This window comes from Podarcis gaigeae (assembly GCF_964106915.1).
Source record: "Podarcis gaigeae genome assembly, chromosome: 17".
In the NCBI taxonomy this organism is placed as follows: Eukaryota; Metazoa; Chordata; class Lepidosauria; order Squamata; family Lacertidae; genus Podarcis; species Podarcis gaigeae.
Window position 1 is genome coordinate 40,115,417 of NC_139694.1, and position 18,461 is coordinate 40,133,877.

Consider the following 18,461-nt stretch of genomic DNA (forward strand, 5'->3'; position numbering starts at 1 on the left):
CCTCTGTTAACAGTGTGTAAGTACTTCACCCTTCCAAATACCACAATAGTTGTAGAAATCAACTTTATTAACTCAATCACCAATAATTTACAACCCAAGGAACAATCCATGAAGCTGAGCTTGGTGCTGCTCCTCCAGGTTTCCTCTGCTCCTCCAAGCCCATGATTGGGTTTTAACGGAGGTGCTTCATAATGAGAGGAGAGACCCCTGGCCCAACCAAATGGCTTTTTAAGTCACCCACCCTCCTTTTGGACCAGCTGCTCAGTCTGACCAAAAGCTGGGAGAGCTCAATAACAAGCAGAACTATTCCAATAAATAATTCAAGTTACCATCTTCTCCAAAATCAAGAGTGTCCGCAATTTACCTGCTTGGAGGAAATGACTTTAAAATTGATCACATCAGATGACAGGAAGGAACCAGCCACCAACTGATAGAGAGTGTTCTGAGGAACATTTTGCTGTAGAAGGTAACTGCACACTGATCCAAAGGCTCAGGTGCTACCCTTTTCAATCCCAGAACCTACAGTGGATAAAAGAAAACTATTTTGCCACCTCATGATGCAGCTTCAGGGCTGGCACTGGAATTATTATCCTGAGGGGAGGCACTGGCCCCACGGGGTGTCACTTCAATGATACGGGGTTTGTCAATGATGCGAGCGGTCTGGTTGCCCTTCTCCACAATGCCAATGATCCAGGCTTGGTGTCCTTCTCCATATTTGGGAGATTTGATCTCTGCGCAGAAGCGAGCAGCCTGCTCTCGGGGTAAACAGATCAGCAGCCCACCTGCCATGTAAGAGAGCAAGTTACAGGTCACTTACAGCTTTAAATTCCCTTCAACCCCACCTTCAGCTCCTGTAGCGCAGGCTATCGATCTTACCAGATGTCTCGGGGGATGTTCCTTGTAGTAGCCGTGACCGGTTGCCACAAGCTTTGCTAATAGCAGCCATTTTGGCAAGGATAGGCAGATTGTGGATGACAAATGACACCTCACTGCGCTGCTGTTTGGCCAAATTCTGTGCATGACCCAGAATACCAAAGCCTGTAATATCTGTAGCAGCATGGGCATTGAAAGTATGCATCAAGCTGGCAGCTGAAAGACCAAGAGCATGAACATTTAAAAGCAGAAGTAATGGCAAAGTAGTCACAATTGCTGCTAGCAATCTCCAGACAACCACTGTCTAGCCTATACCTAATACAGCAAGAACCCATCACTACTTCATCAGGAGGCAGCTTCTGAAGGGTAGTAGCAACATTATGTGTTCAGCAGGGATGCAGTAACCTTTGGCTTTACATATACGATGTGCATTAATTCTTCATTAATACCTGCCCATCACAGTATGGGGACATCGGGTCCACTCAGGTCCTAGAGCCTCATGTCTAAGAGGATGGAAATCTTTTCAGCCCAAGGACTGCACTCCCTTACAAGCCACTTTCCAGGGAAAACACTTTTTTGGAGTAATGCCATAACATTATATATCAGTGGAAAGATAATTTAATGAAGAATGTAATGCAATAACTTTTATGAAGGATTATTTATTACAACAGCAGTCATAAAGAAGAAATGTGAAATATAGAAAAAGTGAGATATACAAAAATTCTCACCACGTCAGTTAATAGTTGGGTAACCTTTAGCTTTAATTATGGCCTTACACTTTCCTGTGGAGTAAAACAAGTTTTTTAGTTCTGCAGCTGTAATAATGTGAAACCAAGATTGAATTATTGCCTCCATTTATTGGGTTTTCTTGCTGGGTTGCTTCTGACTAACAAGTTTCTTTAGTTGGCTCCATAGATTTTCGACTGGGTTAAGGTCTGGGTTATGTAATATTGGGCATTTACATTCCCTTTAATAATGCAAATTATGCCCACACCTTTTGCTGTCATACAGCCCCAGATCATAACACTTAACTAGGTGTTTCATGGTACTTGCAATTCAAGTAGAATGGAAATCTCTGATTCTTCTCATGTATTTCATGCCATCACTACCAAAAGCAAGGAGATTTGGGTCTCATCCCTCCAAATAGCACTGTCCCATTGTTCTGCTGTCCAGTTAACATGGGTTTTAGCCCAGTTTGATCTTTTCAACCTTTGTTTGAGATAACAATGGCTTTTTCCTTGGAATTCTAGCATTTAGACCGTATTCCTGCAGTTCTTGCACTCAACTTCACATTACATTGCACCATATCATCTTGTATATACCCAGATGATTTTATTCTGTCCCATATACACAGTCTCTCAATTCTTCCATTGTCACCTGCTGTTGTGCACCTTTTCCTGCCTTTTCCAGTCTGATTTTGTAGTGATTGAATCTCCTTATACCTCTTCAAAAATTTAGCAATGCCACCTTTGGTTAAGTTTCCACCAATTTTTCTTCTAATTTCTTCATAATTGTAGCCTTGTTCACTTAATAGTACTATTTTACTAAATGAAAGAACAAAAAAAACACACACACAACAAAACAACAGAAAAACAACCAGCTTGATAACATCAATAGCTGAATCCTACTGTGACCTGATTGAATCATTGCCCAAACAAGTTGACACCTGATTGGCTCTCTAAACACTCATGCTCATTTGCTACATTCAAATGAAGGATAGCTACTGCATATCAACCTAAGCAAGCTGTGCTTCCTTTTTCTGATTATTTGGCTATATCTTTTGACAGATAATTGAACAAACTTTGTTGCATTACATTCTTCATTAAATTATCTTTCCATTGATATATAATTTTATGGTATTACTAAAAAAAAGAAGAAGTTGTGTTAGGAGCCATCAAACCTCGGAAATACACGTTTTCCAAAATGTTTCCACAATTTGGGCCACTAGTGTACACCCAGTTCTGTCTGAAGAAAACAACAGTTTGTTCTTTCACTGGGTAAGGAGAGGGGAAAGGAGGCTTCCAGCAAGAATCCCCAATTCAGCTCAGACCAGCATCTCTGCAAACCACACCTACCAGCCTGTCACACTGGGAACTAGCCTACTTTAAGCAAGCAGAACCTAGTCTTTTAAGTTGCTGCTGCTGCTGGTTTCCCAGCTACTTTCATAATCGTCAACTGCAGAGGCAGTGGAGCTGAGCTGGGGCTTGCTGCAGAATTGAAACATAGTGATAGCTGCTACGCCTGCTCTTGTGAGTCGCTTGCTGCTTCTGTAGGAGGCACCGGAAGCACTAAGAAGCACACGGGTTTTCTCAAATTCACGATGTTTGCCAGGTAACATTTTTTGAACGTTATCGTGATGTGGACTTCCTAATCGATTTTGAACGATATATTGAAAAATCACCCAGGTCTAATCTGCACACATATCTGCAGACGGAATCTTAAATCACCTGAGCTTTATTACTTTCATCCCAATGGTAGCTTTTTGTGATGAGAAATACTAATCAACTGATACGTAAAAAAATAAAAATTATTCTTGTACATAAAACAAGACATTCCATATTTCAACACATTTTCTCCTTTAAAGATGAAGTTTAGAAGAATTCAGAAGGTCCTGGGACTCGAATGTCCCAAGAACCTGAGAAGTACACGGGCAGACTTTCAAGATTTATTTTGAATATTTCTATCCCACCTTCTGCCTCAATCAGAGTAACTCTAGGTGGACCATGTGTTTTCCAAAACAATCAAAAACCTTTGTGTTCTAGATGACATGTAGGAGGTCTCCAGTACAACTATAGGTATAGTATCCTGGTTTTTTAAAATAATAATAATTGCATTTGCTGCCACAGTGGTGTCAATCCTTTGCCTTATAAATGAAGAACAAGTCAAAACCCCCACCCCATACCTGTCCTGTTCAACATGGCCATACTGAACATGGCTTCCTGATATGCCAGTTCAACATCTTCTCTGGAGACCACCAGCTTAATTTTATTCCACCGTTCTGGCTGAAATGGAAAAGTAGTATGTTAAGAAATTGTTTTGAGGCTGCATTTCTCACTAACAAATTCAGGGGTCTCAAGTTAGTATAATGCAACATGTCTATAATAGCACCATCTCCTTGATCAGGAAGCCTCTTGACCTTGGGATGTGCTTAGGGAATCTACTCCTTGTATTGGGCCAGAGAGAGGAAGATGGAGGGTGCTGATTGCCCTGTTGTCCAGCAGCATCCCTGATCTAGCTGGCAGATGTAGTCTTGGGGATACTAAAATGATAATCTTGAGGGATTTCAAGATCCACGTGGAGGCTGCTATCAGGCCAGCTCGAAACTTTGTGGCCTCCCTGACAACCATGGATCCCTCTCAGTTATCAGTCCAACACACCAGGTGTGACACACCCCATGTGATCTTTGCCCCCAAGTGATATGAGGGATAGAGTGAAGATAGAGGGAATACAATGCATTCCCATGTCATGGTCAGACCATTATCAGGTTAAGTTTAGACTCACGGTGGCATTTCTCCCTGTAAGGGTGGTGAGCCAATTCAGGTAGCCTGTCCTCAAAGACTGATGAAATCAGGTTCCTGAATGCTCTGTGATTTTCCATGGACAAAGCTGGTGACCCTGTCAATGTCCTGGTCTTGCTTTTGAAACAGGTGGTTTTTGTACATCCACACTGGCATTTTGTAGCCCAAGCAGCTCCTTGGTACTCTGAGGAGATCCGGATTATGAAACAAGCTGGACAAAGACTGGAGTGCAAGTGGTGCATGTCTCATTCTGAAGCTGACCAAACACTGGTAAAAACACACGATTGTGCCTACTATGTGGCAGTGTGAGCTGCAAAACAGGCTCTCTTTGCAGCTTGCATTGTCTCCTCTGGTAGCTAGCCAGTGGAGTTATTTCAGATGGTCTGGAGGTTACTGACTCCCAGTGTGGAGAAGCATTCGAAGACCCCTGTGACCAACTGGCTATGCACTTTGAGGATAAAGTCATTCAACTTTGGTGTGATATCGACTCTCCATTTGTTGAAAGTACCCAGTGCCACTATTGAGAATATTTTGTGGGATCACTTTCACCTTAAGCAAGGAGCTCATCTGGACAAGGTGCTGGGGCAAGGAATGCATCCAACCACATGCCCCTTGTTCCTCCTAGCTTATTAAAACTATGCATACAAGAGGATCCCCTGCAGATAGATAGATAGATAGATAGAGGAATACAAATGGATGCGCAAGGTTTCCCACAGATGAGCACTTACATTATCTAGCCACTGATGAGCATTTACAGCCACTTGAGTCCCCAATGGTTTAGTCAGCACAAGAACATCCCCTGGAACAGCACTGTCTGGCCTAAAATCATAAGAAACAGGAGCTCACACTCAGACCTACTTGTTTATGTTTAGCAGTTATAGCCTGTCCATAACAGAGTTCTTAAAGAGTTCTTAGTGTGGTGTCTAAACCTGGGTCCAAAGTTTATCTCCCCAAGTCAGGAACAAGAGACAGCTTTCCAATAGACTGGGAGAGGGGAAACCACCTTGTCCTAGCAGGCAAAATCTTTAGTTCCCTCTGCCCTACAGGCCAACTTTGAATGGTGTATGGTCCAGCCAACCTGTCAAAATTACCCTGTGGGGATGGGAGGAGACAGTGACTAAGCAGAATTGAACTAAACTGATACTCAGGAGTTCAATTTTATTTTATGTCACAGGATCTAGCTGCATCTCTTCCTGCAACACACATAATGACAAATGTGACAGCAAGTGTGCAGCAAGTGGCCATAGTTTGGGGGGAAATGGCCTGGGAGACCAAATATGACCTCTGGTTCCTCATCCTTGCTGCCGACCATGACAACCTTCAACCCTGTTAAGTCTGAAAGAGCTGAAAGAGACAACACCACCCAGCAATTCCACCAAGTCTCAGTAATGTAATGCCAGGTCAGCTGCTGCCTCAACCATCAAATCATGGCTGAGGAAGCATTAATATGGTCCCAAAATAAACTTGCATACAGGCAGCTTACAAAGCCAGTACTGGTTATCTGAATCACAGACTGGATCATTTGTCTTCAGAGCATTATGTATATTACTATAGTCTCATCTTCCACATGACTTTATGATCACTGTGACAGCCGAAGCAGCAATATTGTTAGTCCTGGAATAGTTAAGAGGATGTGCCAGCCCCCAACCCTACTGTTTTTGCTCTAAAGTGGAATGGGCAATCCCTAGCTCAACTCTACCATTTCATTATTTGATTCAGTGATCCCAATGTCTAGCAAGCATCCTCTAAACCTTTCAGCTGTTAAGATTGCAACACAATTACCTCTCTTGTAAATACATCTATGGCATGCATTTTCAAATCAGGTCTCTCCCAATGAGATGCATTTACTCACATGATGAACTCATTGGGCTGGCATACAACTGTTGCAACTCCTCCAACAATAATCCAAGGATTCAGGACAGTCTGCCCACCAGTTACTGAGGTGCCACCATCTTCTGCTGCATCCCGAAAGCCCTTGATTATCAGTGGCATTATTTTCTCCCGCTCCTGGGTGAAGGATAAAATAAAGGATTCAGAAAATCAAGACTGATGTGGAAAGCCGGGTCAGGGATACTAAGGACTGTTTCCTACCTGTATGTTTCACGGAAAGGCAGGGTCTATAAAGCACTTACTCTGTGAAGTGTCATGCAATCACATTTCAAGCACCAAACAAAGCCATTGTTAAGGAAGCTAAACTATAGGTTTTTATGATGCCCAAGTAGATAAGCAAATATTTGGAAATGGCCAGCCATTGTTTGGTGTGATAAATGAGCCTACAAGTCACCATCTCTGGTGAATATCAAAGAAACAAGACTGCCAATGGAAAACCTAAATAAAGCATGGTTTGACCTTTTTGTCTGGAAGCCAGAATTATGGTCAACACAAACTACAGTTTGACATGTCTGAACTAGGTTTCTGATCTTATTCCTTGCAAATAATCATTCACTTAAATCCTACTTTAACTGGCAGTGGCTCTCCTAAGTATCAGGCAGGGATAATACACATCACCTATTACCCAATTATTTATCTGGGGCTGCCAGGGATTGAACCTTAGACCTCTGACAAGCGAGGCATGTGCTCTATAATTTATTTGCCTTAAAATGTTCAGAGGTATCTATTTCCAGGCCGTAGCCAGGCTGAAACAAACCAAAGCTCTGCAGGTGAAGCCAGACAAAGAAGTTCCTTTTTTGAAATCCACTTGTGCCATAATTACCTACCATAATTATGTCAAAAAAATTATACATTAAAATATTCATTTTCCCTATTATTTAAGTAAAATGTATTTCTAGAGACAAAATTATCCATTATACTTCTCACCTCTTCAGTCATTTTCTGGCTTACACTCAGAAGCATAAGCATGTTGTCACATTCTGTGATGCCCATGGCGTAGAGGTCACTCAGCACGTTAGCACAGGCAATGCGGCCCTAGACCAGACACATGCAGCAAAAGATATAGAATGAGGAAGATGACACACAAGGCAACTGTCCTCATGAACTGTCTCACATCACAAATGTACCATGTTCCATTACAAACATGGCTAATTCTTTTTTATCCAGTCAAGCCTGCTCACCATCATATACGGGTCCTCCACTAGTGGATAAAAGAAGTCTGTGGTCTGTACAAGGGAGAGACCCCCATGCCTCAATGGGATCACACAGGAGTCCATTCCGATGCCTGTGGAGAGAAGGGACCCCAAGCACATCAGCACCTTTAGAAGTGTTCCCACCCCAAACACCTACTTGTTTTAGGTCAATGACCTCTGTGATCTCTGACCACTGGTCCTGTTAGCTAGGGATGATGGGAGTTGTAGTCCCAAAACATCTGGAGGGTCAAGTTTGGCCATCACTGTTTTAGGTAGTCAGAACAGCCCTATCTTCAGCCCAGGTCTACAAATGCAGCCAAATGAGGAATAATGTCCTAGAGTCCAAAGACTGAGATAAACAACTACCTGACATTCAGAAGACATCTTAAGGCAGCCCTGTTCAGGGAAGTTTTTAATGTATGACATCTTAGTGTATTTTTGGTCTTTGTGGAAGCCGCCCAGAGTGGCTGGGGTACAAATAAATTATTATTATTATTATTATTATTACAGTAGTACCTTGGTTCTTGAACTTAATCTGTTCCGGAAGTCCATTCCAAAACCAAGGCGTGCTCTCCCATAGAAAGTAATGCAAAATGGATTAATCGGTTCCAGGCTGTTGAAAAACTACCCCTAAAACGCTTCTCCCCACTGCCCCAATCAGCATGATCTTTCAAGATCGATCTCTCTCTCAGGTCAAAGCAACTTCTCCCCACTGCCCCAATCAGTGCAATCTCTCTAAAAATGGAAGTGCAACACTAAAATATTTCCAGAGCTGGAACGCTCACTTCTGGGTTTGCAACGTTCGGGTTCTAAGTTGTTGAAGTAGGCTGTTCGTGAACCAAGGTACCACTGTAGAATGGACTTTTGTACGGAAGGAATTATACAGTACTTGTAATTGAATACTTAAGTGGTCTTAAGTGTTTAACGCTGACTCCACATTATATTGTTGCAATCTTTGAAATAATTCTGCAAGACGTATCAGCGTTAATTACATGTGATTTTTTTGGAGTGGGGGAGGCAAATTCAGCCTAGAGCTTCTGGTGAAGGTTAGATTTTTAAAACGTTAAGAAAACGACATATTCGAGTAGAAAAACAGAACGGGGGGGGGGAGGTCTACGGAGGGCCGGAGCCTTTCTCCCGCATCAGCAAGCTACCCCGCTGCAGGATACGGGGCATTGATTTAAACGGAGAAAATCCGAAAAACGCCTCCCACCCCGGCCTCCCCCTCGCGCGCCCAGCCTCACCGAGGGTCCGGGGGGCCCCGCCGACGGCAGCCGCCTCCCCGGCGCCCGCCTCTCCCGCGCGGGCCCCGCCGAGTCCCTCCAGGAGCCTGAGCAGCGTCTCCTGAGGGACTTTGCAGCCTCAGCCGCGCAGCTCCCCGTAGCTGGTGAGCCGCCAGCCCGGGCTGAGCCCCAGCGCCTCGGGCTCGAAGGGCCGGTAGCCCGGCGGGCCCAGGGGGCTGGGGGCGGCCGCCGCCGCCGCGGCCAGAGAAGGAAGGCCGGCCGAGGGGGAGCCTGCCAGCGCCGCCATGACGCCTTGCCGAGGGAGAGGGCGGCCGTTGGGCGGGCTGAGGAGAAAGGGCGGGAACACCCGGCGGCCTCTCGGAGCTCTCGCGAGGGCCGCACTCCCGCGCAGGCGCCCCGCCGCTCTGCTGCCGCCGCCTCTTCTGAAATGTCTCCCCCGGCCAGCTCCACATCTTGTAAAGCCCCCTCTCTCCTCAGGCCTCCGACGCGGGAGGCGCGCCTGCCAGATGGCACCGAGCGTGAGCCCAGCCGCCTCACACCCCCCCCTATTGGAGTTCCCAAAGGGACGCGCCCAGTGCCCGAAAATTAAGACTTGGGTGGGGAGGTGGCTGCTGTTCTCATGTCCTGTTACACATTGAGTTGGCTACAATAGGACACGATGCTGGATGTGAAAGGCCTTTGGTCTGTTCCAACAGGGCTCTTCTGGGTACATAAATTGCATAGCCACTGAGTAGCACATAAATAAGGGTAAGTTCTACCTCAGTGGCAGAGCATCTGCTTTGCATGAATAGGTGAAAGTTTTTGGATAATACTGGTTGGCATCTGTCTGTCTCAGGAGACAGTGGAAGAAGTCAGACTCTTGTAAGGTTGCAGCTCCTGTATTATTGTTGTTTAGTCTTTAGTCGTGTCCGACTCTTTGTGACCCCCATGGACCAGAGCACGCCAGGCACTCCTGTCTTCCACTGCCTCATGTTCATAGCTTCGAGAACACTGTCCCACCATCTCATCCTCTGTCATCCCCTTCTCCTTGTGCCCTCCATCTTTCCCAACATCAGGGTCTTTTCCAGGCAGTCTTCTCTTCTCATGAGGTGGCCAAAGTACTGGAGCCTCAGCTTCAGGATCTGTCCTTCCAGTGAGCACTCAGGGTTGATTTCCTTCAGTATGGAGAGGTTTGATCTCCTTGCAGTCCATGGGACTCTCAAGAGTCTCCTTCAGCACCAGAATTCAAAAGCATCAATTCTTCGGCGATCAGCCTTCTTTCTGGTCCAGCTCTCACTTCCATACATCACTACTTGGAAAACCATAGCTTTAACTATATGGACCTAAACTAACTAAACTCCATGGACAAAGACAACAGCTCCTGTATAGTTGTAGAGAATGATATGGGAGATACATGTTTTGTTGTGTCACCGGAAATCGCCCCCCCCCCCCATTTACACATGTACCGCATAAGCACACACACACCTACACGCATCTCCCCTCTCTGACCTGAGAGATGTCCCTCTAGAGGGTCATCCCTTAAAAGCCTTCCGTAAATAAGGAAGCGCTAGACTGACAGCCGTCCGCCATAAGCGCTCCGCTTCGCCCCATTTTACTGAGAATAGACCGGGCGCCTGAACTCTAGGTCAACCAGCGGCCGCATCAACCAATCACCATTGCCGAACAGCGCCCCTGGTGGCGGCTACGCTGGTACTGCAGCCGGCATTCACTGCGTCCCTGTTTGACACCTCACTGATACAACGTTTCCGAGTTCAGTCAACCATGACTGATCCAATCAAGACCTTGTTACATTGTTTCCTGAACTTGGAGCCGGTTTAAACTTCAAAGTCTTTCACCGTTTTATATTTACTAAAAATCAGCCGTACGTCGGATTTCCATCGGACCACTTTTATTCCACTACACGTAACAAGGACTATCAAAGGGGGGTGATTTGGGACTGAGTGGCCATAATCCCTTCACCGAGCAGTCATGTACTCTGCGACCTTTTCCCCCTGACAGGACAACCTTGATAGCCCTCGTGATGGGCCCAGACACAGGTCTATCGGGGATACAATAACTTGCATATCTCAGTGTATTCCGCACGGACTCTCACAAAGGACAGTAACCGGATTCCCCTCAGGGGGCAGGAAACTTCGCCCTTTTCCTTTGTTTTTCAGGGTGACTCATGATGGGAGGGGAGAGGAAGCTCTGGCCAGGTGTCAGGACACTCGGATTACCTGCGAAGCCCCTCCTCAACTCCTCCTAATTCTAATGTAATCATGATGTAAATATGATGTAATTCTGGGGGTGTAGTTTGGGGGATTAGCAACTAATAAAAGTTAGGGTCATCCTTTGTTCGGGGCTTCCATCTTGTTTCACCTCGTGGACGGTGGGAGCCCTGTCGCGACAGTCTTTTTTCCTAAATAAAGACCAAGCCTCCTGGCTGCTGTTTTGCTCTGACTTGCCCTGGTCGGTGTCTTGTTTGTCCAAGAGAGCCCTCGGATTTTTCCCGTAACAGTTTTTGGCGACCGTGCTCAGGGACACTTGGTTCTCCTGCAGAGGTGAGAGGGGAGATAGAGGGGATCGGGCGCCACTGGGCAACCTTAGCCCAGGGATCCTTTTTTCCCTCTCCCTGCCTCCTCTTTGCGGGCGGTAATCAACCGTCACCAGAAGCCCGACCAGGGAGAGCAAAGGCGAGGTAAAAGCCGGCTAAAAGAAAAGGATCCCGGGATCTGCGGGGGACATCTTCGAACGTGAGTATGGTTTGAAGTAAAACACATTGGGAGGCGGGTGGAGAAGCAGCGTCCTCACGACAGCCAGACTTTCCTTCTTTCATTTCTGACGTTCCCTCTCGGGGTCGGCCAGGAACGTCTTACCTCTATTCTTTTCTCCCCCGATTCTCCCCTTTCGGAAGGTGGCCAGGGAGGTCGCGGAACTTTACTGTCTGACGTTCCCTCTCGGGGTCGTCCAGGAACGTCAAATCCTTTCCCTTCTCTCCCCCCAATTTCTTACGCGGGACATAACCGGGGAAATTGTGGTACTTTTACTGTTTTCCGACGTTCCCTCTCGGGGTCGTCCAGGAACGTCTTAATCTCTCTATCCCTTTTCTCCCCCGTTTTCCGTCTTGGCATTAAGTCTGGGAAAGCGTGGCTCTTTACTGTTTTCTCTGACGTCCCTCTTTCGGAGTCGTCCAGAGGGGTCCATCCAAGCCTTTTCTCTCTCTCACTCTCTCCTTTCTTGTCTAAAATGCAAACGAAGCCGCCCCTCCTGCCTGGCGACCTTTGTTAGGGATGACCCGGGTACGTGAGAATGCAAGGTCGTTTGTTTCCTTTCCAAACTATCGTTTTTCTCGGACCTTGATCTGGCATTGCACTGCGCAAGCGTCCAGTAGGGGTTCTGAATTTAGTCTCAAAGACTAGGTAGGAGGCTGTCGTGGAGGGTAGAAGGGGTGGCTCACAAATTGGGACCCCACACTAGGACCAGTTGTGTAAGTAGTACTGCAGTGGAAATTTAGGAGTTGTGTTTATAAATCGGGTAGAGAGAAGGACCCGTGAGTTCAAGGCTGATGTTTTAAAGTATAGATGATAAGTCAGTTACAGTTAATGGTAGAAAGGATTAAAATCAATAGGAATAAGCTGAGGTACCTAAATGACTGAGAAAAAAAAATATATACTATTTTTTTCTATTTCCCTTTTCGTGTGTGTGTGCGTGTGTCCCCTTGTCTGTCTATTTTCCCTTCGTAGTATACATCGCTAGTGAACCCCATTTCCGTAGAACAGAGCAATGGGAGCCAACGTTTCTCAACACTCTGACTGGACTCCTCCTAGCGAAAAGGCTTCATAGAAGCCTTTTCGCTCCGGGAAGGACTCCGATACCCCTCTGCAATTTGTCCTTCTCAACTGGAAGGAACTGAGAGGGAGAAAGGGACTCTCAAAGTCCAAACTGAGAGATCTCTGTAACATCTCGTGGGTCGCTTTTACCCACCACCTGGAACCATCCTCCCAATGGCCGCCTCATGGTTCCTTTAATCTCATAAAAATGCAAGCACTTAAGTCTTATTTGGCTGACGAGAAACCCCAACAAGTATATTACCTAAATGTCTTCGTTGAAGCCCGTGAATTATTTCAACGGCAGCAAGCGCAAATTGCCCGTCAGATGGCAGTTCTGAAACCAACTAGACCCCCTCCATATGACGAGATTAGAGCCCAGGAGGAACAATTGGATAGGACCCTCGTCCCATTCTACTACCCCGAACCACAAACTCCCCGATTGCCAGGACCCGGGGCAGGAGACAGGACAGGATCCGGTGGAGGGGGCGCGGGACCGAGGGAAAACGCAACAGATCCAACTGCCGTTACCCCTCCCAAGGTATGGGACTAGGACAACGCGTAGTGGACCCACCCGCTGCTGCCCCTTTTCAAAATATACCGGGTGTCTCACCACTTAACCCTTCCTCAAGTACTCCCACCGCGGGAGAAGACCAAGTAGGCTTAGAACTGGGACCCCTCCTCAATGGACAACTTCTAAACGGAGAAAGAGAGGGACCTGTCTCCAGCAGAACTAGAAACAGGGATAATCTGCAGAATGGAGAAATAGAAGGTGCTTTCCCTCTGCGTGCGTTACCTATACCTCCAGCCAGGGCAGGAGACCCACCACGCATGGTCTTTACTCATCAGCCCTTCCTTACCTCGGACTTGATGAATTGGTCCGACAAGATGCCCTCCTTAAGAGACGACCCCGACAAATGCCACCGCCAGGTGGCCACTATTTTCTCTACTCACAATCCTACTTGGGCAGATGTTCATATGTTGCTTGGGGCCCTTTTTAATGAAGCAGAGAAGCGAGAAATATTGGCAAAAGCGGGGGAAGCTCTAACGCGAGAAGGCTATCAACCAAATCGCCCCGCCTCGATGACCCCACTGACCGCCCAGACGATACTTAATGATCCAGACTGGGACTACAACACTGACAATGGCATATGGGGTTTGAAAATTTTCAAAAAGGCCATCTTAGATGGAATAAAAGCTGCTGGTCAGCGAACCGTGAACTGGACAAAGGTCCAGGCCGTCCTTCAAGGGCCAGAAGAACACCCGTCCGATTATTACTCCCGTCTAGTCTCTGCTATCAAGACCTGGGGTGGGATAGACCCGGAAAGTCCCCAGCATGAGGTCATAGTCAAAGGCTTCTTCAAAGACCAGGCAACGGCAGATATAAGGAAAGCCCTAAACTCTCACCTGGGGTACGACGGAAAGACTATAACCGAAATCCTTTCCATCGCCAAGTCAGTCTTTAACTCTAGGGACGAGCGGAGAAAGAAAGATCAGAAACCCGACTCGCCGCGAGTTTTAGCTTATGCGGGAGGGGTTTCCCCGTACAAGGACAAAAGTAAACAAAGAGGACCTGACCCCTGGGACAACCGCATTTGCTATAAATGCGAGGAAATAGGACATGTAAGGAGATTTTGCCCCCTCCTGACTGACACTGGAAGACCAGAATACAGAGACCAAAAAACGTACAGAACAAATTATCGAGACTCTAGCTACCCCAGGTCCAGAGAATCAGACCCCTCATATGGATATATTCCACCTACGACTCAGCCGCCACATCGGGAGGGTCCACCACTTCCACAACCAAGATCTAGGAATCCCACTCAAAACCCTATAAATCCCTTCAAATCGGCAAATCGCAACACTAGTCCAGCTCATGAGATGGTGATGGACGAGTATCAATCACATTGACAATTAGAAGCAGATCCCGCCTCCTTCTCCTTTCTTTGTCCCATTTTACAACTGTCATCTTCCGACCCAATTTGCACAATGCAAATCGATGGACAGTCCTACGATTGTCTTTTAGATACGGGGGCTACCTACTCCACCCTCACAAATAGCCATCTGACCCCCGGGGAAGACACCAGGACCGTAATGGGACTGGATGGAATCCCTCGGAACTGTCCCCTTTCCCGACCTGCGAAGGTTTCTGTTGGACCGCTATCCGTTAAACATACTTTCTTGTTGACTTCTAGCCCCGTCAACCTATTGGGGAGGGATCTGCTCTGTAAATTAAACGCCACCATACAATGTGGCCAAGAAGGGATTTATCTACATATGCCGAATGAATCCATCTTTAGTTTCCAAGGAGTCTTACAGGAAGCCCGCAACACCACAATTGACCTTCCGCCCGAATTGTTAGACAATGTCTCCCCTTCCTTATGGGGAACCGAGTCAACCTCCGTGGGGCTCTTAAGGTCCGCAGTCCCAGTCAAAATTAACTACAGAAAGGATCTACCTTTCCCTTGCACAAAGCAATATCCCCTTCCTCCAGACGCAATAGACGGACTAACCCCAATGATTGATGAATTCCTGAGAATGGGAGTTTTAGTACCATGCGCCTCTCCCTGCAACACCCCTCTTCTTCCCGTCAAAAAGCCTAACACAAACCCCGTCAAATGGCGGCTGGTCCAGGATCTCAGACTCGTTAATTCTTTCGTCATCCCCCGCCACGCGGTAGTTGCTAACCCACACCACCTCCTAAGCACCATTCCGGAAGGAACTGTGGTGTATTCTGTCATAGACCTATGCTCCGCTTTCTTCAGCATTCCTGTAGACCCAGAAAGCCAATTCCTATTTGCCTTCACCTGGCAGACAGGGCAGTTAACGTGGACCCGACTGCCCCAAGGATATGTAGAATCCCCAGCGATATTTTCATCAATATTACACCAAGACTTATCGGACGTGACTCTACCGGGGGGCTCAGCTCTCAGACTTTATGTTGATGATATTTTACTCTGTTCTCGGAACCTAGAATCTTGCAAGAACGACACTATAACTCTCCTAAATATATTAGCACAAAAGGGACACAAAGTATCCCCAAAAAAGGTACAATACTGCAAAAGGGAAGTGAAATATCTTGGCCACATCTTAGGAGAGGGCACTCGAGCACTAACCACGGACCGAATTGAGGCTATAACCAAATTACCCTTACCAAAAACAAAAAGGCAACTCCGGGGTTTCATTGGAATGAGTGGATTCTGCCGAGCATGGATTCCGCGCTACGGGGAATTCACCCGCCCCCTCACAGCAATGACACACGACAATGCCCCAGATCAACTACAGTGGTCTGCGGAGGCGCTTGAAGCCTTTGAATCTATTAAGAAAGAGCTGCGGTCCTCTCCTGCCCTTGGACTTCCGGATTATAGACTACCCTTTTCCTTATTCGTACACGAGAATAAAGGAGTAGCTTCAGGCGTCCATACACAACCCTTCCAAGGGAGGAATAGACCTGTCGCTTATTACAGCCTTCAACTAGACACGACCGTATTAGGAAACGTAGGATGCCTTAGGGCCGTAGCAGCCGCAGCCCTACTCCTAGAAAAGGCACAAGAAACTGTCCTGGGACATGATCTAACAGTTAACGTTCCACATGCCGTTGCAACCCTCCTTAGCTTGCAAGGGTGTCAACGCTTTACAATACAACGTTTAAATCGATATGAGGCCATTCTCCTCAGCCCATCTAATGTCACCATAAAAAGAGTCAATTCACTGAATCCTGCAACCCTCCTGCCTCTTCCCGATGATGGCACCCCACACCATGACTGTTCCCAGATAGTCCGCCATGTGGAAAAACCTCGGGAAGATCTCGATTACCTCCCTCTAACAGAGCCTGATCTCATTTTGTATACGGACGGGAGCTCCAAGGTTGTGGGAGGTGAACGGAAGAGTGGATATGCTATAGTAACCGATAGCGAAATCCTAGAAGCGCGACCAGTCCATCCCAAATTCAGTGCACAAGCGGCTGAACTTATTGCTTTGATTAGAGCTTGTGAACTAGGGGCGGGACAACGCATCACCATTTACACAGATTCGAAGTACTGTTTTGGGTTGGTGCATGCTACCGGACAAATCTGGTTACAAAGGGGTTTCTTGACCACTGCAGGCACTCAAATTGCACATGCATCCCTAGTGCAACGTCTCATGAATTCTATCCATCTCCCTGAGGCAATTGCAGTGATACATTGCAAGGCACACACAAAAGGCAAAGACCCAGTGTCAACAGGGAACAGACGCGCCGATAGTACAGCACAGGAAGCCGCCCTTCAACCCCTCTCTACCGATAATGAGTTCCAGAGACCACAAGTCCTATCAGATATAAATTACTCTGAAATGTACAAAACCGCAACCCCAGATGAAATTGAAAAATGGCAAGAACAGGGAGCTCGCTTAGAAAATGGGGTCTGGTATTTCCCAGATAAAAGACTCATAATGCCTAGGCTATGGGTACCTAAACATCTAAGAGTTCTACACCAACGTACCCACTGGGGAAGAGAGAAACTTATCGACACAATACAACGCTGCTGGTACGCCTCGGGTCTTGCCCTTGCCGCTAAAGCCGCTGTCAAAAATTGTCATACTTGTCAGAGTTTTAATCCAAAGCATACCGCCAGATGCCCACCAGGGGCCAGACCATGGGCTTTCGTACCATTCGAAAGCCTTCAAATAGATTTCATAGATTTACCTCCCTGCCAAGGTTACAAGCATGCTTTGGTAATCATTGATCAGTTGACGGGGTGGGTAGAATGCTTCCCTACTCGCAAAACAACTGCACACATCGTAGCAAAGATTTTAATACAAGAAATCATACCCCGTTTCGGAGTCCCTAGGCATATAGACAGTGACAGAGGCTCACATTTCACGTCAGACATAATCCAGCAAGTAGCCAGCGCCCTCGGAGTCAAATGGAAATTACATACCCCATACCACCCTCCTTCCTCCGGACAGGTCGAAAGAATGAACCAGCAACTTAAAACACAGCTGGGAAAACTTTGCAAAGACTCTGGCATCAAATGGGTCAATGCCCTTCCACTAGTTCTGCATAATTTGAGAGCATGTCCCCGCGGAAACCTCAAAATATCCCCTTATGAATTACTATTCGGACGACCTTCCCCAGTATACAACACCCAATTTCCCACATCAGAATTAGAAGTGGGCGAATCAGAATTGACTAACTACGTAATACAGCTGCAAAAACAACTCACTCTTATCCACAAATATGCAGCCTCAAGTCAAAACATTCCTTTAGATGAAAATGTCCACCCATACCAACCAGGGGACTGGATACTGGCAAAAACCTACCATAAGATACCCCTACGGCCCACCTGGGAGGGTCCTTACCAAGTGCTTTTAACCACTCCAACTTCCGTTAAGGTAGCTGAAAAGACGGCCTGGTTGCATCACACCCGCTGCAAACCCGCTTCGGCACCTGAACCTACCACTGACAACTCACCCTACAGCGTCCCAGGCCGGCCAGCAGACGACGACACAGATACAGAAGACGACCAACAGACCGGACCAGATCGGGGCACGAATCGAGCCCAACAGACCGGACCAGATCGGGGCACGAATCGAGCCCAACAGACCGGACCAGATCGGGGCACGAATCAAGCCCAACAGACCGGACCAGATCGGGGCACGAATCGGGCCCAACAGACCGGACCTGACCAACCACCCACACAGACCCATTGGACTTCAGAGATAACCACAACATCCGACCAGAACAACCAACCCCCAATTCGCCTCAAACTACGCAGAACAAACATCCCCGTTTGACAGCTCCATCTGACAGCTCCATTTGACAGCTCCGTTTGACAGCTCCGTCTGACAGCTCCATCTGACAGCTCCATCTGACAGCTCCATTTGACAGCTCCGTTTGACAGCTCCGTCTGACAGCTCCATCTGACAGCTCCATCTGACAGCTCCATTTGACAGCTC

At 47.0% G+C, this 18,461-nt stretch overlaps 2 protein-coding genes and 1 long non-coding RNA gene across 3 annotated transcripts in view; 2 read left to right on the forward strand and 1 right to left on the reverse strand.

Annotated features, from left to right (window-relative positions):
* Positions 1–49: 49 nt before the first annotated feature.
* On the reverse strand, positions 50–9,019 carry LOC310834899 (selenide, water dikinase 2-like). The gene is made up of 8 exons (XM_083719403.1): positions 8,719–9,019; positions 7,463–7,566; positions 7,209–7,316; positions 6,244–6,398; positions 5,120–5,210; positions 3,776–3,875; positions 877–1,089; positions 50–782 (listed from the first exon to the last, which is right to left on the reverse strand). Exons 1-8 carry the CDS (start codon positions 9,002–9,004, stop codon positions 553–555), a joined length of 1,287 nt encoding a protein of 428 aa, XP_083575529.1. The 5' UTR covers positions 9,005–9,019; the 3' UTR covers positions 50–552.
* On the forward strand, positions 3,882–5,889 carry LOC310835291. The gene is made up of 2 exons (XR_014559515.1): positions 3,882–4,661; positions 5,566–5,889. It is a non-coding gene; the product is annotated as an uncharacterized lncRNA (long non-coding RNA).
* A 105-nt stretch (positions 9,020–9,124) lies between the features above and the next one.
* The window catches only part of SHFL (shiftless antiviral inhibitor of ribosomal frameshifting), a 41,952-nt gene continuing 32,615 nt past the window's right edge, over positions 9,125–18,461 (forward strand). The window contains exon 1 of the mRNA XM_083719694.1: positions 9,125–9,465. The gene's annotated coding sequence lies outside the window, so the exon portion shown is untranslated. The remainder of the gene's footprint in view (positions 9,466–18,461) is intronic.